The sequence below is a fragment of the Ziziphus jujuba genome, chromosome 8 (assembly GCF_031755915.1).
Source record: "Ziziphus jujuba cultivar Dongzao chromosome 8, ASM3175591v1".
Taxonomy (NCBI): Eukaryota; Viridiplantae; Streptophyta; class Magnoliopsida; order Rosales; family Rhamnaceae; genus Ziziphus; species Ziziphus jujuba.
The window spans coordinates 20,366,632-20,390,474 of record NC_083386.1 but is presented as its reverse complement, the minus strand read 5'-3'; the positions used below and the strand labels follow the sequence as shown (position 1 = coordinate 20,390,474).

The 23,843-nt window shown below is 31.4% G+C and overlaps 3 protein-coding genes across 5 annotated transcripts; all 3 read right to left on the bottom strand.

Moving 5' to 3' along the window:
* Nucleotides 1–1,524: 1,524 nt before the first annotated feature.
* Nucleotides 1,525–4,001, bottom strand: LOC107413783 (uncharacterized). 2 transcript variants are annotated; one of them, XM_016021828.4, is made up of 5 exons: nt 3,901–4,001; nt 3,494–3,589; nt 3,284–3,382; nt 2,386–2,497; nt 1,525–2,038 (listed from the first exon to the last, which is right to left on the bottom strand). In XM_016021828.4, exons 1-5 carry the CDS (start codon nt 3,925–3,927, stop codon nt 1,689–1,691), a joined length of 684 nt encoding a protein of 227 aa, XP_015877314.3. In that variant the 5' UTR covers nt 3,928–4,001; the 3' UTR covers nt 1,525–1,688. The 2 variants fall into 2 exon arrangements, with proteins under 2 accessions (XP_015877314.3, XP_048325542.2); XM_048469585.2 differs by lacking the exon at nt 3,901–4,001 and having other exon boundaries at nt 3,494–3,894.
* Nucleotides 4,002–8,586: 4,585 nt separating this feature from the next.
* On the bottom strand, nt 8,587–9,975 carry LOC132805081 (uncharacterized). Its single transcript, XM_060819845.1, has 4 exons — nt 9,619–9,975; nt 9,430–9,492; nt 9,198–9,312; nt 8,587–8,723 (listed from the first exon to the last, which is right to left on the bottom strand). The coding sequence occupies exons 1-4, from the start codon at nt 9,973–9,975 to the stop codon at nt 8,587–8,589; spliced, it is 672 nt and encodes a 223-aa protein (XP_060675828.1).
* A 6,117-nt stretch (nt 9,976–16,092) lies between these two features.
* LOC125421498 (auxin transporter-like protein 2) lies at nt 16,093–21,972 on the bottom strand. Of its 2 annotated transcripts, none has more exons than XM_060820037.1 (9): nt 21,110–21,972; nt 20,801–20,991; nt 20,492–20,677; nt 20,208–20,320; nt 19,916–20,099; nt 19,727–19,824; nt 18,110–18,317; nt 17,732–17,989; nt 16,093–16,509 (listed from the first exon to the last, which is right to left on the bottom strand). In XM_060820037.1, the coding sequence occupies exons 2-9, from the start codon at nt 20,966–20,968 to the stop codon at nt 16,300–16,302; spliced, it is 1,425 nt and encodes a 474-aa protein (XP_060676020.1). In that variant the 5' UTR covers nt 20,969–20,991; nt 21,110–21,972; the 3' UTR covers nt 16,093–16,299. The 2 variants fall into 2 exon arrangements, with proteins under 2 accessions (XP_060676020.1, XP_048326639.1); XM_048470682.2 differs by having other exon boundaries at nt 21,133–21,972.
* Between the last annotated feature and the right edge of the window lie 1,871 nt (nt 21,973–23,843).

Genomic DNA, 23,843 nt, shown 5'->3' with positions numbered 1-23,843 from the left:
TCAATATTAGAAGATTTTTTATAATTTCCGATGATATAGACTTCATTTGAATAGATGTGTTGGGTTATTCACCCAAAAAAAAAGGGGGGGGGGGGGGGGGGGGGGGGGGGGGGGGGGGGGGGGGGGAAATGAATAGATGTGTTGGTTAATTTGAATAAAGGTTGGTTTTTTAAGCTAAATAATAATACAATGTTACTTTTCTCTCCACACCTTTATTTGGACCAGCTATCTTTAATTAAAAATTAAAAATAAAAGAAAAGAAAAAGAAACTTTATAATTTTATTGGTGAGAGAAAAGGTAAAGAACGTTTTCTCGTGGGATTAAAATATACATTTTTGGGTATACAAGATGGAATATTACCTTCAACAGGGTACTTCTGAGGGTGCGTATAGTATATATGTATTTAAAGCCTAAATCAAAATTTTTTTTTTTTTTAAATAACACACACACACACCCGTATATATATATATATATATATATATGTGATATCATAATAGATTTATGGAAAAATATTGTGATATTTTTTTTTATTTTTATTTTTTTTGTAATTGTGAGGGATTGTGACATATATATATATATATATATATATCATCCGTTTTTAATGCAAACATTTGTATTTTATTAAAATACAAACATGTTTTTAATAGTTTAATTATTATTTCTTGAAAAAAGATGATTTTTTTTTCCTTAAAAAAATGGTTTTAAAGAGAATTTAAAAGTGCTACTAAATATTAAGATATCTATTGATGTGGAAATATGATGTTCATAATAAGAAATTTTTCAATGATTCAATGAAACAAGAAACACCAAATAGAAAAAACTCAATAAAAACAAAATGAAATAAAGAAATGAATACTCGTTGATGTTGAAGAACTTAAAAGAGAAGTGAACTATAATAATATAGAGAAAATAAGAAGAAAATCCTGCAGATTTTTGGATATTTTGAAAGCGTGTGGAGAGGTCCCTTCTTATTCTACTACCTAATTATAGGCGAAAATAGTCCAAGGTTTACAAGGAAGAGTATGTATTTTGAATGAAAATCCATAATAAAGGCACATCACCTCCAATTCTCCAAATCAAACAATTATTTCCAAATGAAGGTTTTCCTTTTATTATTTGAATCAAATTTGAATCTTGCTTTATTCAGGCTTTTCTCAATTGTTCATGCAAGAAACTAAATTACCTTCCCCAAAGTGAAAAACCCATTTCAGCAATGTTGGAATAATCATGAAGCATATAATGACCACCAAGTTTTCAAATTCATCAGGTCAGGACTTTACCAATGTTAATGCAAGGAAACAAGTTACTCACCAAAAAAAAAAAAGAAAAAGAAAAAAATGCAAGAAAATAAGGTTAAAACTTTGCAAATACCAAAACACATTGCACCAAATGTTGAAATATTACAAATAAACTGAATTTTTCTACGCATTTGTTCACCGTTATATAAGTAAATCTGTAAAAGAAAAGCAAGTGATTAAGTTCGGTTGCTTCTCCATATCGTGCTAATTTACATAAACAAAAGTATTAATATTTAACTGGTAATATATAGAGCTATGCTGAAATCTAACAAAGAAAAAAACCTATCCTTCTATGACTTTGTGTTACCAATTCTGTGATTTATGTACAACTACCACATTTCTGTAAAAGAAGGTTATAAACAATGAGAAAATGGAGATACTGATTAAGCCTTACATATCTTCAGGCCTCATATCCCACCTTCTATTGCGCTTTCTATTCCCATTCCATCCAACAAGCGGCTTTTCCAAACAATCTGGTAATGGATCTGGAGGTAGATCCTCAAGATCATCATCCTCATCATCATCAGAAAGCCAGCCATGGCAAGGTTTTCGTGTCCCGCTTGAAACACCGCCCACCAATTGCTGGGAACCGCCGAGGATTTTCATATTATATTTACAAGCTCCAATGTCCTTAACAATGCGTCCTGCGATAAAATTCACACTCCTTTTCCTAGAGTTCAGGTCCATATTTTCTAGGCCTCTCTTTTCTGCTTCTGCTGTTGGGAGGCAATCCTTTTCAGCTACAAACCAAAACAGAAATATATATGAATTATAAAACTTTAGCATCCTTCTGCAGTTTCTCATTCATTGCACACTACAGGGATGTTAACATGTCAACGTTTACCAGTCTCAGTAGCCAAGTCAAATCTCTATTTGTTTGCTTGCAAGAAAAATCCAAGACAATTAATTCAGTAATGTTAATAGTCCCAAAATTATTGAAAATGGATCCGCTATACCCATCAACTTTACAGGGGGAGGAAAAACTATACAAGGTCGTTGAGAGAAGAATCTTGAAAATCTGTTGTAACCAACCTTCCTAAATGGTAATGTATTTAAAGGTTAAAGATGAATTCAGAAAATCAATTACCTGAATCATTAGTAAGCGACACAGAATCCAAAGATTCAATGGTTGTTGGAGGCCCAACTGCTGATGTTTCAGTATCTTCTCTGCCTCTATCTCCATCTCCTAATGAAGTATCCTTTGGAAGTGTATTAAAGAGACATTAATAAAATTATGTATCTGTTCGAAACGTACAAAATGAATTTAAAGAATCCTTTTATAATAAAAGACAATGGTTCAAACCAGAGTAAGCTATCTCAAGGAATTCTTCACTAAAGAACCAGAAAATCAAATCACAAGAGATAATGACCATTAGGGATTGGATCTTATATTTTCTCGCATATGGTAATTTGGAGGTAGAAACATGGCAGGGTAACTTGCTACAAATACGATGAACCTATGATTCATGGAAATAGATTACAGCAGAACACAATCAAGTAAAGGGTTCGATTACTTCTTAAAAAGCAAAAAGTATTTTGACATCTTCCAAAAATTCCAACCCAAGAAGCTACCAACCATAAACACAATAATTTCTTATTAAAGTTTCCAGTGAGTGATGATAAATTGTAAAAAATAGATGCACAAATTTTAATTAAGTTGGAGAAGGATACGGTATTGACTCTAGGGGATAAAACAATTGCACAATTACACAACTACTTTCCAGCTTGCCTAGGACTAAAAACAGCTGATTTCCATGTTCTATCTTTCTGAAAAAACAAGTGCCAACTGTTAAATAATTTGAAAACGATTAGTATTTTTCATTAAGTAAACCTTATTGATTTCACAAGCATTGGATGGTCGAATATATTACATTCAGATTTTCAAATTCTTCCTTTTTCTACCCTTTCTCGGCAAACAAACGGAGCATAATATCCTGCAAGAGGAACATAATTTTGGCAAATAACAACATGAAGTATAAATTAACCTTTTCTTCATAATCGTCATTTTGTTTCTTAAGAAGGATGTTTATAAGGAGCAGATATGAAGCCTCTTCAATGAAGACCCATCCGCCATCTCCATAAACCTGAATCAAAACCATTTGTTTACTTCAACCAAAAACTCCAGAAGCAAGAAAAGTCGGTGCTTCAAAATAATAATAACAATAATAAATCCAATGAGATGAGAAAAAACCCACTTTCAACAGCTCATTGACTGTTTGAGTAACCAATTTCTCAGAAAACCCCATGGCAGCCATGGCGTCTAAAGCAGCGTCCAACCGTCTATTTCCTTTCTGCCAAACAGACCAAGAAAGGGGAAAAAAAAAAAATGCGGCAAAGAAATGGGAAAATGTGAGAAAAACAACTGTATCAGTGCTTTGCAGCAGAACATGGGAAAATATAAGAAATGAAAGAAAATGGTAAAGAAAAAAGAGGGTTGCCTTCGGTTCATCCGAAGAAGGGAAAGACAACGTGAGAAAATCAGTGGGAAAGCCAAAGAAAATGTGAGAAAATGTAGAAACTTGCAAAGGAAAAAGATGATGAAGAAGAAGAAGACACATAAAAATAAATAAATAAATAAATAAGATACTGAGGGAAAAAGAACCTTTCTGGTTCTTCCTCTCGGAGCCATTATCAGAAGCAGTCTCTATCTCTGTGGAGTTCGGACAGAGCCAGTAAAGCTCCAAAAGGCCCTGTTGTCTGCTTATATTTTCGCAATGCAAGTGTGTGTGTGATATACACGTGGCAGTCTCTTATTAGCGAAAGATTATGAGAATATTAATAATTTATTATCGACTTCCATGCGCAGATCCTCATAGGAACAACCATGCGATGCTGCTAATTGCTAATTGTAAAAAGCCAAAAAAGATTTTTTATTTAATTTCATAAAAAAACTCATAGCTAGAAGAGCACCTGGAAAAAATTTCATTAACCTATTTGAGATTCGCTAAAACATCATCCATACCTTTGAGATTTCAAAATTCATCACTTGCCATACCAACATTAACAATTTTTTTTTTCCAAAATTTTAGTTTTTGACTAATTCACTTATAAAATTCTGTTTTTCTTTTAATAATAAATGAAATATTTAAAGTTTATATTACTTTGTATTTTATAATGTGTTTTTTTTTTATTTAATTTAATAATATATTAAAAAATTTCAAAATATTAATTAATAGAATATTTGAAGTTAATATTGGTTTGTATTTCATGTATTCCTTTATTTATTTTGTACCACACAAGGAAAAACTGATAAAATATTACGTTACTATTTACCATATAAAAATAAAATAGAAGTATTTGTTATGAAAATAAAATTTTATAATATAAATTAAATGTTGTGATGGTAAGGTATGAAGTTTGAAAGTTTGGAAGTTGAATAATGTTGTAGCAAAATTTCAAAATTGTAAAATGATATTCTTCCAATAAGTTAATCCCAGATCAAGTGACTATACTTTTACTATTAGTGGGAAGAGCAGATGAGTGCCCATAGCAAAAAATATAGCATAAACTGAGTGCCAAATTAGCTTATCCTATATGAAACAGATTTCCCTCACATCCTCTGGCAATTTCTCAACTATGTGCTTATTTCACTGAACATTTGCGCTTTTGTCTCAATATTAATTGTTGTTATTATTATATTATTATGAACGTTTTCTTGTTATTAGTGCCCTCTCTCTTGTATCAACGTTTGTCTTATTTTTTGATAAAATGTGCGGGTTCTCACAACCTATTTGATTATTATTATTATTTATTTATTTATAGTGCTTTTCCATTTCATGCTTAAAATTTTGGAGATGGCAAGGAATTGGAACCAAACATAGGGCCCATATAAATTTGTTATAGCGTGCCATGGAAAAGCCCAGAGGTTTAAAATGGATTGGAGTATGGGAGGGAATGGTTTTGTCCCTTTTGGGCTTTCGTGAAAGGCTGTGAATAAACACATAGGAGGGAATGTGGCCAGATGAAGGGTATTATGGTCATTCAATAACATAGTTTAGCTCTTAGTTATAACCAAATCAAATGTTTTCACAAGCCTTTAAAATAATTTGGTTTTTGTAAGGGGAAAACATCATTGACCTCCTTGAGGTTTGCTATAAATAGAACTGTATATATATAAACATTAAAAATTTTACAAAATAAAATATAAACCTTAAGAAATATCGTTATCTATATTGTATTCCATCCTATATATATATATATATATATATATAAACACATATTATTTAGCTTAGTATAATAAATTGAGAGAGATATCTTTTTATTTTTTAAAAATGAAAGAAATATTTTTTTATACTTCTCTTTTTGTTGCTACTATTTTGTAAGATAAATAATATATATATATATATATATGCCTATACCAATTTTCCCAAAATGCCTAATAGACCAATAATATATATAATGTTTTTTTTCCTTTGAAATAAATTAATAATAATAAGAAATAATATTTGTATTTTTTTTTCAGATTGTTTCAAAAATAAAATGAATAAGATAATTATTTTTAAGGATATTAAACATATTAACAAACGAATTAATTTCTTTTGGATTGAGCTTTTCCTTTCTAATCAAATAAAATATTCCATAATACATTTTAAAGAACTTTTTACTTACAACTTGTGTTTTCTTAATTCTAACTCTTTTTAAGTATGCATATAAAGTCATTTACCCTTTCTTTATACTTAAATTGAATTTAAACCCATCCTTAACTTTTTACATTGATTACACCGCATTTGATATATATATATATATATATATTTATTTATTATACCCTTAAATATCTTTGAAAATTTTGTGCAGTGGAGATAAGTGATACAAAACAATTTTGCTAAGGTTTATTTATAACTATAACAAATCTCAAGGGAGGTCAATAATATTTAACCTTCAAAAAAAAAAAAAAAACAATCTTTAAATGACCTGATGGAGTAAATCTTTTACAAAATAATACTCATGGGAATAAAAAGAAATATATATTATTATAGAGAAGTTATATATTTAACAATAAATGAATAAATTATTAATACTAATAAATAAATATTTATTAATATAAACAGAAGTTCTATGTTGTTATGACAAAAATTTTCTAAAAAATTATAGATAAATATTAAAAATTTCAGTGGATATTATGGAAATTATATTCATTTCCATTTGTGAGCTAAATTTCTTTTCTATATGTTGGAAAAATGAAAATTTCACAGAAATCTCAGAAAGTTTCAATGTTTTAAACTATGCTCAAGACGAAGAGAAATTATTCGGTAAAATGGGTCTACCAAGTCAACCTATACCTATCCTATTATATTGCATAAATTCATCAAATATGCTATATCATTTATATTATTTTTGAAATTCAATATAATTAAACTCTAAATTGCTAAACTCTAAATTGATAAGTTATTTGTTAACAATTCAAATCCCTTTAATATCTTTAGGGATAGCTTCCAGTAGATGAAAGCCAAGATCAAAATTGTAGCTCAAATTAACAAGACCATCTGCCACAGAGTTACACTAGCAATTATACTCAGAAAAGACATGGGAAATGGAAAAATTAGCTTCCTGCTTGAGAATATCTTGACAATTCTGCAAAATGCTAAAGTAAGGATGATTATCAGCCATACTTTTAGTAACCCAGGAAACCACAACAGCAAAGTCCAATTCAACATCCACTTTTGAAAATTCGTAACTTGAGCAAGCTTGAGACCACGAAAAAGGCCCCAGATTTCAACAAGAATACAAATAGTAAGTCCCAAAGTAATTGTAAAACCAACAATCCATTTTCCATGACTGTCACGGAGAACACCACTGACTCCTGCTTGCTGCATACGAGCCTTGTAGCTTCCATTAATGTTAAGCTTTACATAGCCTTCAACAAATGGCTTCCATCTTAGCAAAATAATTTTATAAGTACTACCAAATCATGCTCTAAACAGCAGCAAAATTCATGTCCACAGTGTAGTTCATGATTACAGCATAAGGATTTGTAGATCAAGTAAAATGATTATGAAAAATGGACTTACGCCTCCAGCAAAGATATCACTCCAATAAATTTTTTGAGTTCCAACTATTAATTTGCATTTGCTTTTTAAATTCAATTCAAGCCAATCCCACCATTTATAATTGAAAAAGTTACGATCTAGTTCCAAATAGCAAGAGGGAGTCAAATACTCTTGCCATTCAACAATTCGTAAGGCATGATCCAAAATTTTAGCAAAGTCATGGTATAGAGGGCAAGAAGCAAAAGAACATAAACCTTTATGAAGAAAAAAATAGAGAGAAGAAAAACTCTTTTTATTTTATTATATTTTATAATATGAATTATATCAGTATTTAAATAGGATAGAGCACAAGACAAGGTTCCTAGAATCAAGGAGCGGAAATAGTATCAGAAAGGGAAAAAAAGGAAAAAACTAAAAATGGAAATATCCTATTAATTCAAATTCTAATTTCCTGATTCTATGGGATCAGATTTCCTAACTTTCCTACACTCCCCCTCAAGTTGGTGCATAGATGTCAATCATGCCCAACTTGCTTATCAAATGTTCAAAGTTAGGTCTTGCAAGTCCCTTAGTCAAGATGTCAGTTGTTTGCTTATTAGAGGGCACAAACGGCAAGAAAATAGTCCAAGCTTCAAGTTTCTCCTTGATGAAGTATTGATCAATCTCAATGTGCTTTTTCCTATCATGCTGGATAGGATTGTGAGCAATACTTATTGCAGCCTTACTGTCACAATACAGCTTCAGAAGAAGTTTCACAATCTTCTTAAGTTCTACAAGGATTCTATATATCCACAACACCTCACAAATCCCTTGAGCCATTGCTCTAAACTCAGTGACTGATAAGAGATCTACTTAAGAGTATTGAAACTTTGTGTGGGGAAACTTGGTTACCTGGTGAAGCAAGAAGCAAAGTGTTGTTGCCAAAAGTAACACCCTGAAGTAGATCTTTTGCCAGTCACCAAACCTGTCCAATCTGCGTCAGTAAATACCTCAACACTCCTTTAATTAGTCTTTTTATAAAATAAACATTTTCCAGGAGTAGACTTCAAATATCTTAAATTCGCAGCCTCAAGGTGTTCTTCATAAGGTGAATGCATGAATTGAATAACAACACCGACTGAGAAGGCAATATCCGATTGAATATGGGATAAATAGATTAGTTTCCCAACCAATCTCTGGCATCTACGAGTATCAACAGGAACACTTCCCTTTTTCCAAAGCTTCACATTAGGATCCATGGGACTCTCAGCCGGTCTACAACCACACATCCCAGTTTTCTTCAAAAGATCAAGGATATATTTTTATTGAGAAACAATAATTCCTTTCCTTGAACGAGCAACTTCCATGCCAAGGAAATATCTTAGTGCTCCTAAGTCCTTGATCTCGAATTCTAATGCAAGGCTCTTCTTTAGTCTCTCCATCTCAATCACATCATCACCTGTGAGAATAATATCATCAACATAAACTATTAGCACAGTAACCTTTTTTTAAGAAGAAAATTTGAAAAACAAGGTATGGAAAGCTTATCCTTTGGAATATCCTTGTTTTCTGACAGATTGTGTGAACTTCTTAAACCAAGCCCTTGGAGACTGTTTGAGACCATATAAGGAATTCTTTAGTTTGCACACTTTTGAGCCAAATTTCTCCTCAAATCCTTGTGGACTATCCATGTACACCTCTTCCTCCAAGTCACCATTGAGAAATGCATTATTCACATCTAATTGCTGCAAGGACTAGTCTAGATTAACAGCAATAGATAGAAGTACTCTCACCGTATTCAATTTTACAATAAGAGCAAAAGTTTCAGAGTAATCGATACCGTATGTCTGGATGAATCCCTTAGCCACTAACCTAACCTTGTATCTCTCCACTAAACCACTAGAGTTTTACTTCACAGTGAAGACTCATTTACAGCCTATAGCAGTCTTCTCAATTGGTAATGCCTTAATATTCCAAGTATTATTCTTCTTAAGAGCTTTCATCTCTTCAAGCACTGCTTCTTTCCACTTTGGAACTTTTAAAACCTCCTATACACTGTTAGGAATTTCTACACAAGACAATTGAGAGGTAAAAGCAACAAGAGATGAAGACAATTTCAAGTATGACATAAATTTATATAGCAAATGACTAGTACAGGATCTAACCCCTTTACGAAGAGCTATAGGAATGTCAAGATCGGAAGACTCAATGAAGAGAAAGGGAATTACCTGTAAAAAACTCAGATTGTTAATTTATCCTCGGTTCGGAATCATGGCCATGCTGTAGAGTGAATTCATCTTTTCCTTTTCTATGATTCTTCTTCAAGTAAACAATCTCTTTACAAGTTCGATCACCTTCCTTAAATCTATTGCCTGTTGTTTAGCAGAATTATCATGTTGTGGTATTATAGTAGATTGTCCCTTTTTTTGGGTTTCCAAAGGTTGTTTTTTAAAATGTTGATTTTCAGATTGATTTTCAAATGTAGGCCTAGACTCTGGGGAAACATCACTCATAGTGAAAGGAGTTTCAAGGAACGAATGTTGGCCATTTGCTATAGGTGCAAAGGTACTAGGCTCAGAATCTTTTGAGAGAAACACATCATCTGAGAGAAAAACATCGTCGGAGTTAACAAATGAATCTTCCTTAAAAGTCTTTCCCTGAAGATGAATATCCTTAAAAAATGGTTGTTTTTCAAAAAATGTGATGTCCATTGTGACAAAAAAAATTTTCAATATCAGATCAAAACATTTATAACCCTTATGAGTTGGGAAGTAACCAATGAAGACACATTTTATAGCTCTAGGCTCAAGTTCTATGTTCATGAACAAAAGCTGTACAACCAGATATTTTTAAAGGTAGATCAGCAAAAATCTAGCAGTTGGAAAACAATTTGTGAAAACTTGGAAAGGAGTTTGAAATTGTAAAACTTTGGAAATTATTCTGTTTATTAAGCATGTAGCAGTTAAAACAGCTCCTCCACACAAATATTTAGGAACTTTAGTTGAAAAAAGTAATGCATAAGCCACCTCCAACAGATGCTTATTTTTTCTTTCAGCAATACCATTTTGTTGGGGCATATCGATGCAAGAACTGTGATGAATTATTCCTTTTTCAAGAAAAAAATTTTCCAAGATCATGTTGAAATACTCTTTCCCATTATCACATCTGAAAACTTGTATGTTAGTCTGAGTTGAGTCTGCACCATATTGTAAAAATTTTTAAAAACCCGTTCGACTTCTGATTTGTCTTTCAATAAATGCACCCAGCAAAGTTGAGTATGATCATCCGTAAATGTGATGAACCATCTCTTGTTAGAAGGTGTACTTATCTTATTAGGATCCCAAACATTACTGTGAATAATAGTGAAAGGTTTTGATGGTTTATATGGTTGTGAAGGAAAAGATGCACAATGATGTTTTGCAAATTCACAAATTTCAAAATGAAACAAAGATAGATTTTTATTGCCAAACAACTTATGAAACAAATGTTTTAAATATTTGGAAACTTGGGTGACCTAATCTTAAATGCCATAACATAATATTATTGTTAGAAATATAAATAGATTCAAAGCAAGAACTTATTGGTTGAGATTGTTACCTTGATTTAGATCCATCATCAAAGTAGAGTCCTCCACTCTGTTTAGCACTGCCTATCATCCTCTCCGAAGTCAAAACTTGGAACACACAATGAGTTGGGAAAAAATTAGTTTGACAATTTTGATCATGGGCTAGCTTGCTAACAAACAAAAAATTACAAGAAAGTCTGGGAACGTGAAGAACATCATGGAGAGTGAGTGATGGAGACACTACAATAGAACCTTTTCCTGCAATGGCTGAAAGAGAGCCATCTATAATCTTAATTTTCTGGTTATCTGCACAAGAACTATATGAAGAAAAAAGGTTTGACAACCCGGTCATATGATCAGTTTTACCCGAATCAATGATCCAGGTGCGATTGGAGTATTAATGGGAGCTACTTTCAAGTAATTACCTTTTTAAGCTAATGAACAAGAAGGAATTTTCTGAGACTCGAGACGTTTGTACAATTGGTCTATCTGCTCCTTATTGAAAGGAAATGAACTTGAAAAAGACTGCTACTCTTGATTTGAGACACTAGCCTAAAGGGCACGCCCTTCTCCATCATACTTCTTCTTCCAGTTTTGAGGCTTGCTATGAACTTTCCAACATGTTTCCCATGTGTGCCATGGGTGTTTACAGTGGTCGCACCATGGTTTACCATCCTTATTCACTTCCTTCTGAAAATCCCGAGTTACAAGGGCAAAACTTTCTACTTCTGAGTTAGTAGTAATAGGAACCAATTTGTTAAGCATCACACTCTTCCGTGCTTCTTCTCTCTGAACTTCTGAGAAGGCCCCACAAATTGTTGGCAGAGGACTTTTCCCTAAAATTCAGCCTCGCACCTCATCTAACTCCTTGTTAAATCCTGCCAGGAAATGAAGACATGATCATTCTCTTGTCATTTCATAAACCAAAGACTACCATTTGTGCACTCCCAGAATCATCATAACAAAGATTTAACTCCTATCACAAGATCATCAACTCATTGTAGGAGGAGGTTACTTCTCAGTCACCTTGTTTCGCATGCCAAAATTTGGATTTTAAACCAAAAATCTGCAAAGAATTCTCTAGGTCAAAATATGTATCCCTAACTGTATCCTAAACATCTTTATCTGTCGGCAAGAACATGAAGGGTTTGCCAATTGCAGGTTCCATTAAATTCACCAACCATGCAATAATCAAAGAATTCTCTGATCTCCAGGTCTTGAGAGCCGGATCTTCATCTGCAGGTTTTATCACTTCTCCTATCAGATATCCATGCTTCCTTTTGACTTCCAAGATCAAACAAACGGTTTACGACCATTCCATATAATTTTTTCCATTTAGACGGTGGATATTCACTTGGAGCGAATTAGAGGTCCCCTCTAAACCATTGAACGAGATGGAGGAGTTCAGATTTGAACTCATAGTGCTTTCCCCTAAAGCCGCTAAGTCTTTATTGGTTGCACCAGTTAAAGCTGTCTTCCAGGGATTTTGGTTCATCATAGATAATCCTTAGATCAGACACACTGTTCACACGGTTGCACTATTCATACAGGAAGTAACCAGGCTCTGATACCATGAAGAAAAACTCTCTTTATTTTATTATAGTTTATAATATGAATTGCATCAATATTTGAATAGGATAGAGCACAAGGCAAGGTTCCTAGAATTAAGGAGCAAAAATAGTAACAGAAAAAGAAAAAAAAAGGAAAAAACTAAAAATGGAAATATCCTATTAATTCAGATTCTATGGGACGAGATTTCCTAATTTCCTACACTTTATTAAACCTACTCTCCTTACTGAGCAACTTACCATGAACCATAAACCAACAGAAAACTTGAATCCTAGGAATGACATAAAGCTTCCAAATGCAATTCCAATTCCAACTCTAATCAGAATCCTTGATATCTTCAATAAAATAATAGGCAGATTTAAGACTAAAACCACCATTAAAGGAGGGGAACCTAGTGAGAACATCTTGGGAATTAGGACTAACAAAAGCAAGTATACTAAAATTGGCCTTCCTTAGTTCATGAGGAACAAGAGTTTCCAACTTATCAATCTACCAAATACCTCTGTGGATAACATCAAAAACTTTTAAGTTCCAATCAGTATTGAAAATTTCAAAATCTTAATTTTTAAGATAGTTGCCATGAAACCATTTATCATACCAAAAAAAAAGCTACTCTCCATTACCAAATCTCTAAGATAGGCCTTTATATAGCAGCTTAAAACCTTTTAGGAACCATTTCCATTGAAATGAACACAAATTTCTATTAGCATCAAAGCTCCTGATATTCTCAAGGTTGAGTTTATATTTATTTTTGAGCACATTGCCTAGAGATTGCCATTAACATTCAACAATCTCCAAGCAATCTTCATGTATTATGGAATATTTATTTATAATATATGTACATATATTTGTATTTTTAATTATTAATTTATATATATTAGGCTTTAGATGATTTTATAAAAATTTATTATTTTATACATTTAGAATGGTTATTAATTTAGTATTTGGATCAATCAGGTAATTTTATTAGTTAATCAATATTATTGATTTATCAATAATCCAAACGTTCTTTTTTGAGGTTTTGCTGTAGTTACTGAAGAAGAGTAACTACTACAAATTAAAGCCTTCAACTTGAAGGTTTAGTTTAGGGGGGGGCCAAAGTTCCAAAAAAAATAAAATTATGACATATGTAGTTTTCATTTCTTATAAAATATGAAATACATAATTATATATAATACTTCAAATTATGGAACTTTGTTTTTTCTGATAATAATTATTATAAGGAAAAGGATAAAAAAAAAATTTAAAATTTATGTAATTAGGAAGCAAAAATGTTATATGAAGAAAATGGCTAAAAAATATACAAAATATTACACATGTTTTTATATGGTGGATCAATTTTGCAAATCTTTATATATATAGTAGCAATTGATTTCTGACTCATTATAAAAAAAAACAATTGATTTTATGAAAATCTATATGGTAGTTTGGTGGCCAATACATCCTTCTTTTTATTTTATTTTATTTTATTTTATTTTATTTTATTTTTTAAGAATATTTTTGAAATATTTTAAAAGGGAAAAATATAGAATTTTGGAAGGAGTGGGGGGCATGGTCCCCTCAGGCCTACACTTAGTTCCGTCTATGCCTTCAAGCACGCAATTCATATTTCAGTTTAATTTAATATCATAATATTCAATTGACACACATGCGAACTGTGCTGATTTTTTTATTCTTAATTAGCTGCATTTAACATTTTTTATTTTCAAAACTAAAAATCTAATTTGGAAGATAAATCTTAATTGACAATGATGAATAACATATTTTTTTATTTGGCGGATTGCTCCTGCATTAAGTTGTTCCTAAATAGCTTTGCAATAAATTTTTACCCCAAAAAAAAATTAAAAAAGAAAAAGAAAAAAAACCTTTGCGATAAATTTGAATACAAATATTGCAACATTATTTGTTTTTGCAAAGTGTCCAATAATAGGGGAAAAAAAAAAAAAAAAAACCAAAGCGTAAAAGAGAGTAAAGTAAAGCCCAGGACAAGATGTCAAAGAATTAAATTACATGGGAGCAGAAACTAAAGGCAACTACGAAAAGGTGAATATGAAAGCCAACAGTTATATGTCCTGCACACTGGGACGGCTCTTTTCGTTTTCCTCACTTTAAACACGTTAAACAGTTATCACTTATCACTAACGCTTTAATTTCTTCTACGCGTGGAAAAGAAACAAGCACATATACGCAAACAAATAGAGTTGATTCATGCATGCATGTTTTGATTAAATACTTTTTGTAAAGTTGCTGGTTATCCATCATCATCTTGAATAGGAAAAGCTAGACAAAGATTGCAACCCCCCCCAAAAAAAAAAAATTCTATTTTTTAATAAATAAAAAAGATATAATTAAATTTAAAGATGTTGCAAAACGGAAGAGAAAATTTCACTTATTTGTTTACTTTTTTGAATAGATAAATTAAAAATTGTCACTAATAGTTTAAAATATGAGAAACTAATAGATTATTTGTAGCTGTTTCATCGAAATATTCATATAATAATGAATATTGACGATAACTCTAGCTTTTGGATTGAAGATATATTGCTAAAACCCTCTCTATCCATATTATCAAATAATAAAAATAAAAGTAATAATAATATCATTTTTAAAATTACATGAAATTCATGAATTAATTTTTTGATTTTAAAGATGAAAAATTTAAGTTTTAAACTTTTTAATAAAAGAATATAGTGATTTTTTCATTGAATTGTCCCTATAAAGATTTGAATTATGATTATTTTTTAAGGGAACAATGATTTTTATGACTAAGCTAGCTAGGCTATGATAATCAACATATGTTATAATCGAATTAAGATTTGTTAGGTTTAGAAGGATAAGCTGATAAACATATATCAACTCATGATGGGGGTTCACTCTCATGACTTTAAATGTATAGGTTCTTCCATTACTTAAAAAGAGAGACTAAAGTAGTTGTTATGTCTCTCTTCCTTGACCATTCAAAGCCAATAATTGAATTTCAGATTCTCACTTATAATCAGTGAAATATTTTTTGCTTGCCGTGTAGGAAATTTAAAAACTATAAAATTTCATTGGCATGCAATTGGACTATATATATATATATATATATATGTCTATTACTTTTTTCCATTTTATTCTTTTATTTATTCTCTTTTTCTTTCGGTTCCGCACGCCAAGTATTAATATTGCAAGACGCAAAAGCCAAAAGTGAATCCCACTTCATCAGTCAGCTTATCTAAAATATTTCGGCTATGGGCTATGGCTATACAAATATAAAGAAGAAAGCTACAACCAACAAATGTATGGAAACCAACTTTAAGCGAATTTTGCAAGCAGCAAAAAGGACATAAATGTCATTGGCTCATGTGTGTGAGAAAAAATAAAAGGACAGTCGAATGGGTCATGTATTTTACATAGTCAATCATAGTAATACACTTTTGGATTAATGTGGAGGACTCACATGAGAAGGTTTTTGATGGTCAACACAAGTTAAACCAAATGTGCTTTCCATGTGAAGCTGACGCTTTCCAAACTAAGATATTTGGTCATCGAAAATTCTCATTCCACAATCTTGAAATCAAAATTAGGAACACTTTACAAGTCTCATGTAAACAACTATAATAAGAGATTCCCTTAGATTTATGAAAGATGCCTTATATTAATAATAGAAAATTTGATAGCTTTGATGAGGATTGATTGAAGCTTGAGAATACACTTATATATATATATATATATATTATATATATTGCTTCTATTGTATAGGAAACAACAACCATTAACAACAAGTACTATTTATGAAGGGACTACACAAAAAGATGGGGGGAAACACAGCATACTCCACAAACGGGGAAAGATGCTGATGCCTTAACTGTGTATGATATACAAGGAAAAAAAGTAAAAATAAAAAATAAAGAAGGAGAACTTAGTGATGTGCTGCTGTGGAGGCTTTGGGTGGGCACTGGTAGCATTTGGCAAACAATCCAAACGTATCAACTTGTTTGATGAAGTTAGTCATGCTCGCCCACCCGCCGAATCCGAAACCAACCACAAACACCCAAATTACCACAAACGCGTTCAGCAAGTACATGCCTGTCCAGCTTGGAAGGAAAAAGGGTAGTTTCTCTGCTGCATTCTGTGTACAAAGCAAAAAACACAAAACATTAGGAATGCAAAAAATATATATAATATGGAAATTTTTTTGGAGTTCGTAAAAAGCAGGAAAAAGTACCGCTGTAACATTAATCAAAGAGTGTTATGATGCTGTCTGAAATCACCGACTGACTGTAAGGTGGTCTTTGGACAAAGGATATAAGGAGTATAAGCTGAGTAGGGTCAACTCAGCGCAGTATGTTGGGCCCCCAGATCCATCCAAGATATGGGTAATATAAAGTGTGGAAATATTGTGAGAGTAACATATAACTGAACGATAAGGAAGTCCACCAACCTCATTGTGGACAAATTAATTGAAAACCCAGACTATTGGCAGGATTGGTGGGGGCATAAAACTGCTTGTGACAGTGGAAGTCACTTCCAATTGCTTTTGATTGTGTAAAAAAAAAAAAAAGGTAAAAACCCATATCCAAAAACAACTAAGCTTTTTAAGGAGGCCTTCTATTTTTCTCATAATTTACTGTAGTCTTTAAAATAAAAGTTCCTTACCAAAACCTCAAATTGATTTATCCTCAGCTACATCAATGTGCCCTTTGCAATTTCACTCTATCTTACACCTTCATTGTTCATTCTTCTGTGAAAACACTTAATGGGGTTTGCCCTATATGAGCTATCTCATCTATACTTCTATATCCAATCTCCCAAAATCCCATTGTTTCAAGACTTTTCAAATGGAATTTTGTAAAAATCTTTCAAATTATTGAAGACTTTTTGAAGGAGCTAAGAATGACCAACAAAAAAATTTGGCAAACGAAACATGAGCAAGACGATGACACGGCAAGAAATATTTTGACAGTGACTTGTTAGGAACTGCTCAAGAGTCAGCTTTGATGGATTTATTCACTGTTGAGGTAACAAAGATTAGACCCATTTCTAAAGAGCAGAACTTTACCACTGGTGAGGAATGACTCATTGTTGATAACAATAGTACTACTATACCATCACAAAAAGCAATGAGCATATGCATTATATATATATATATATATATATCTATATATATCTATATACATCTAATTGCTTTTATCAATGTGGTTAGAAAGTGAGGCAGATGCTGAGTACCAAAGAGAAAACATAGGTGGACAAAGACAAAGCCAGTTGGATTGTAAGTACAATATATATGCACACACATATGTATATTATATAATGAAGATGGATAAGAGGAGGGAAAGAATGGACCATTTTACCTTTCGAGCAGAAGCAGATCTGTAGGTAAGCATATGTGCCATAGAGGGAATGATGTAGACGGTGAAGCTGACCAAAAGAGCCCCAACAGCAGAGTTAATGGGACCAAAGAAAGGAAATATAATGGATAAGAACCATATTGGTATCACCACGGGCAACCTTGCAAGTGCTCTTAAACATATGCTTTTTGTGTCATGCATTCCTATTACTTTTTCCCAAACAAAATACAATGGCGTACAAGCAAATCCGAATGTTATGAACTGCCCAAAAAAGAAAAAATAATACCATCACCATCATCATCAATTTGATTGAACAAAGATCATAAACTATTTAATTATGCATGTTATTAATGTAGCAAAATTTTAGAAAGTGGTATGAACCTGGTGAATCAACATTAAAATGACCGCTACATCACGCCAGGCCGTCCGGGGTAGGAGCGCAAAGGCGTTTGAGTGGGTTAGGAGTTCATCGCCGAAGGCCCAGTATACAGCTGAAGCTGATGGAAGTGTTAAGGTGAATACATAGACTGTGGCAATGAGATAAATGTACTTGAATTTCTGAGGCTTCCACATTGCATGCATGATTTCCCTGAAAATACCGTTGTTGTACAAGGTTAATTTAGTTCAATTTCAGTCTTGCTGATGATCAAATTTTCATGAACAAAATTAGAAAGAAATGTTTTTCTTTCTCCCCTGCAAAATCTCATGGAAATTTAGGATAGTAATTTTGATGCTAACTAAAGAACTTATAGAAGATTTATAGTGACAAAATAATAAGCAACAATAATTAAAAGAAAAGTTACATAAGTTAAAGTTTTAGGAAAATTAAGATAATGAAAGGTCATTGGAAGAAATTATAAGATGGAGACCCATCACCATGCAGATTCCTTTAATTTTATTAGACAAAATTGATGAAAGGGGCACAAAATCCCCCACTTTTTCGTTTGTTTTCTCCTTTTCCTCTTCTTTTTTTTGGGGGATGGGGGGGCTGTCTTTACTTTTATTACTGAAAATACATTATTTTTCATAAAACTATGCATGATTTCTTTTTCTTATCATGCTGGCAATTTTTTTTTTTTTTTTTTTGGTGTGTATTACAAGACAATTATTTCTTTGAAAATTAGAAAATAAAAGCATAAAACATATTAATTTCAAAGATGAAGGTTATCCTATTGTTAGCCTTTTGTGCATTTTGTGTATTTTCTTTTAAGAAAAATAAAAAAGGTAATAATAATTGAGTAAATTCCAAATCCAAATGTCTTTCAATTGAAGAAGATAAGGATTTACAAATTCTACAGTTTAGGCAATCATTATTTTCCTTAAAAAAAAAAAAGGTAGCAATTTATACCAAATGCCCCTTTACTTTTTTACCACAAGCTGCAAAGTCCAAGGCAGCAAGTAAGATGTAAACATTTACCTAATAATTTCCTTTTCGGTTTGAGAAGCGATGCCTTGATTTACTGAGCACCATTTTCTAAGTTAGGCTGATCTCAACTACTTTTGACTCTTAGAAAAGGTTTACACCAAAATCTGGCGCTTAATTTAAATAAAGATAGCTTTATATACAAAATTATCTACTACATATGACTTTCTTGTTAAATAATAATAATAATAATAAATAAATAAATAAGTCAATTAAACAAATTGTACCCAAATAAATTAAACAAGAACATGTCATGAAGCTTTTGAAAAGAGCGTTAAATAATAATAAATAAATAAATAAGTAAATTAAACAAATTGGATCCAAATTATTAAACAAGAACATGTCATGAAGCTTTTGTAAAGAGCTAGATGTCATGGTTTGTCTGGCTTTGGCTGCCCTCACAATAACAAGTCGAAAGTCCCATATTTCCAATGGAGTTTAAATAAATAAAATACTTAAAATAAAATATCCTTTTGTTGGTGAAATTTGGAAAAGAAAGAAATAAGGACTTTATGATACTTTTACACTAAACAGTAAAAATAAATAAATAAATAAGCAATAAAATAGAAACTTACACAGTGACGGCGTGGCCGCCGAAAGTGTAGAGTATATTGGTGGCGCCAGTGAAATACAAAACCAATTTTTTTGGTCCTGAATGTACGACACCTTCAACCTGCAGTAAAAATGTTTAAGATGTCAAATCAACGAGTGACAAGCAATAAAGAAAAGCATTGGGAAACATCAAAGGCGTTGGTTTATATGACCTGTCCTTGAACAAGAGCTGCAATTGTCATATACCAAGCAGTATACGTAGTCATTCCAAGTCCAAGAAACGACCATATCCTGTAGTTGTGAAACGACGGAATGAACACAGTCGTTGCACAGCAAGCTCCGAATATGTACGTCCATGTCCTCTTGTCCAAGTTGTCGTTTATATAGTATATGTTACTGTATAAATTCAAACACCATAAACAGCAAAATTAAGGAAATCAAACAAAAACCCATTTCGAATTTTACTCACAGAAATTGGAAAAAAAATTATTAAAAAGAAAAAACCTTGCACAGGCTATAAGCTGGATGACAGATCCAAAGAGTAGGAAAGTGCAATTGAAGGCTAATCCAGCAGCTTTCCAATAAGGACCAAGTAAACCATCTAGCACTTCAAACCACTGACCCAGAAAAAAAAATTTCACCAAAAGGTTAAATAAAAGAAAAACAATGTCAATTTCTAATACAAAATGTTAGCGGGAAAAAAAAAAAAAAAAAGGATTTGGGATTGCACGGATAACTAGTAACCACTTTTGTGTTCGTTTTGGGTTGGTATTGGAAGCAAAGCTAACCTGGATCACATGGTTCTTGAAGCTGACATTTTCTTTTTCTTTTCGGCTTCGGTACTCCACGTAGAGAATACTGATTAAATAAGCAGTCCAGCTTCCAAGAATACCGTAGAAAATCTGCAAAATGATTCCTGAAAGCATACCCAGTTGAGAGAATGAGTAGGGCAGTGTCAACAGAACCTGAGCAACCTGTAGAAGCAAACACAACGTTAAATTAGTACTTGAAGAAAACAAAAACTTTGACATATTTTTATATGGGTTTCTTGGGGAATTTATTTATTTATTTTATTCTTTCTGTTGTAGTTGTAGTACCTGATTCGATGCACAGCTAAACCAGGCATCGTATACAGACCCACCATGCCAAAGCAAGCTTTTGAAGCTAAAACCAGATTGATCTTCTCTTTCTTCATCTCTTTCTTCGTTCTCAGTCTCATTGAAGGTCGAGACCATAGCCTCCTCTGCTTGTTTCTGAGGTACCATTGCTTAGAAAAATCAAAATAGATCTGAAAAAAAAAGGGAAAAAACACATACAAATCAACAAAAAGTGAGACAACAAAATAGGAAAAAACTTGAACAGAAAAGATAAAAGGGGTTTCATTGAATACAGAGAGAAAAAGATACCAGATGAAAGTTTTATCTGTTACCCTGTTTCCGAAAGGTATGGTGGGGGATATATATATATATATATATATGATGAGGAAGAAGAAAGAGGGAAAAAAGCCAGAAAGACGTTGAATGACAAATGTATGAGGCTCCGTAAATGGGTATTCTTTGCTTGCTTTAACTCCTCTCAAAAGACAGAAAGAGTGACATAACTCGTTTTTTTGCTTTGAAAGAAAGAAACAGAGGCAGTGACACTAGGATTGGCTAAGGCTGTTACAGCTTTTTTTATCCTGAGGGAGGTTACAAATCTTTTCTCTGGGCATTAATTTCTCATGCAAAACCACTCCAATTCCAAGAATGACAGTGCTTTTAATGGAGCACCAAAAATACCCATTCTTATTCTTCACTGCGAGTCATACTTTTTTTTTTTTTTAATTATCTGAATCGGCTCGGCAGTCTCAAAAATGATACTAATTGAAAACCCAACAAACAAAAAGGTGTATCTGCCTCTTTTTAGAGCATATCTTGGAGCTCGATTCCTGGGCAGAAGCAGAGAAGAAAAATCTAACAAAAAGTATAGTAGGAAGATGATATTTTGAAGGAAAAACAGTATGAGAGAGAGAGAGAGAGAGAGAGAGTTTTGGAGAAAGAGAAAAACTGATTATAATAATAGTATATTAGCAGAGCAGAGAAAACAAGACAATACAAGAAAAAGAAGCACAAAATGTATTCCTTTTCTTTGTTTTCTGCTAACTGATACAGAAATACTCAATGGGGCTTCTTACTTTCTCTGTGCCATGAAAGCCCTTTTAAAATGGCTGGGTGGGTGAGTATGTTGTACAGATCCAAATCTCAGTCAAATAAGTAAAAAAATAATAAAAGCCCCAAGAATTCAATGTCCCAACTAATTCTCCTTTTTTTTTTTTTTTTTTTTTTGGCTTTTAACAGTTTAATTTCCAATCTGAGACTTTGTTATACCTGTCAAATTATTCTCAAGTTGCAAAAATGGAGACTCAAAATTTTCAAACGTGTGGAAAACGGTGTAGTTTTAGTCTACTCATGTTGCACCAGTTCTTTTTATAAAAAAAAAAAAAAATCTATTTTTTTATTATTATTTTTTTCGTCCTTTGCATTATTAAAAATTAACCATTTTCCTTTTTTAAGGTTGAACATAAATTTTAATGCGTACCAACTGTTTTCAACATGGGGATACCATTCCAATAAAGGGCAAATTCTCAACAGTTGTTTTTACCAGCTCATTTGTTTTGGGTTAATTTGATTGGGGAAGTCCGACGAATTAAATAAATAAATAAATAAATTTTCATTTAAATATTTCATTTTCATTTTTATTCTAATTATAATTAATCTATTTTGTTATATATAGAAAGTTTTAAAAAAAATTATGATAATTTTTTAAAACCGTGGATTTTAAGTGTATTTATGGCAAATTTGCTCCAAGAACTATCAATCCTTCCTCATGCACAAAAACATTATCATCTCTCTTGTTTATTGTTTCATTGACATTTTTTATATTAAAATTATCTACACCTTCTATTAGGCCATTATTGTAATTTTCAAAAGATAAAATTATAATTAATTGAAACTTTAAGATGTATACCCTTTAGTTTATTTTATTTTTTTCATTTCTGTTCCTTAAGATTGTATTTGGGGTAATAAAAAAAAAAAAAGAAAAAGGAGGTTGTACTAGGGTATGATTTTATAACTAAACATGAAAAATTATATATAAATGTAAATGATTCTAATTTCTTTTTGGATCATATGGTTCTAATGTCTATCGTCTGTTCCTGTTATAGAACATCTTATTATTTATTTAAAATAAAAAACTATGTGGAAAATAAAAATATGTGTATAATATAGAAACTAGAAACAAACGACAAAAAGTATATTTGTATCATACTTTTACGGCCACCAAATGCTTGTTCAAATGATGTGGTAAATGGTTAACAAAAAAATCTACAACTTAAATTATCTTACTAAATCATTTGATAAACAAAATTTAGTGAAAATAATTGGTACCCATAGCACTTTTATATTTATATTATATTTGAGTGCTATCAAGGTTATCAAATTTGTAAATCAAATTGTATTACCAAATAATGTGAAAAAAAAAATGATTGGCAATATATATATATATATATGGTAGAGTTATAAAAAATGTTTATCAAATTTATTTTTTAAATTATGTGATAATATTTAATTGATTTTTTTTATTCATATATTTATTAAAGGGTTTCTTTTATTTATATTCAAGGTATATTCATATGTTACTAATGATACGATAACATATATCATTTAATAAATGTTTTTGCTAAAAAATTTGATACATGTAGCAATGTCAACCTTAAAATATGAAATGAAAAGTAAACCGAACTAGAGAACGTCACATTAACAATGCAAAACTTGCAAAAATATTTATTAAATTTGTTTACTAAATAATGTGATAATATTTAATTATTTTTTTTATTCATTTATTAGTTTAAGAGTTTACTTATTCACAATTATGTTGATAAAACATGTGATCATCTAATAATATATAAATAACTTTAGGAAACATTTTGGTGCTTGTAGTAATGCCACAATATTTGGTACTTTTTATTAAAAAAATTCATTTATACTTTTTAAAATATTTTTCTTTTATTGCTTTTTAATAATGTTAGAGATATTAAATAGATCTATCAAAAACATATCTTGGTATCATGTGTCAAAATTTTATTAGTTATTTATTAATATA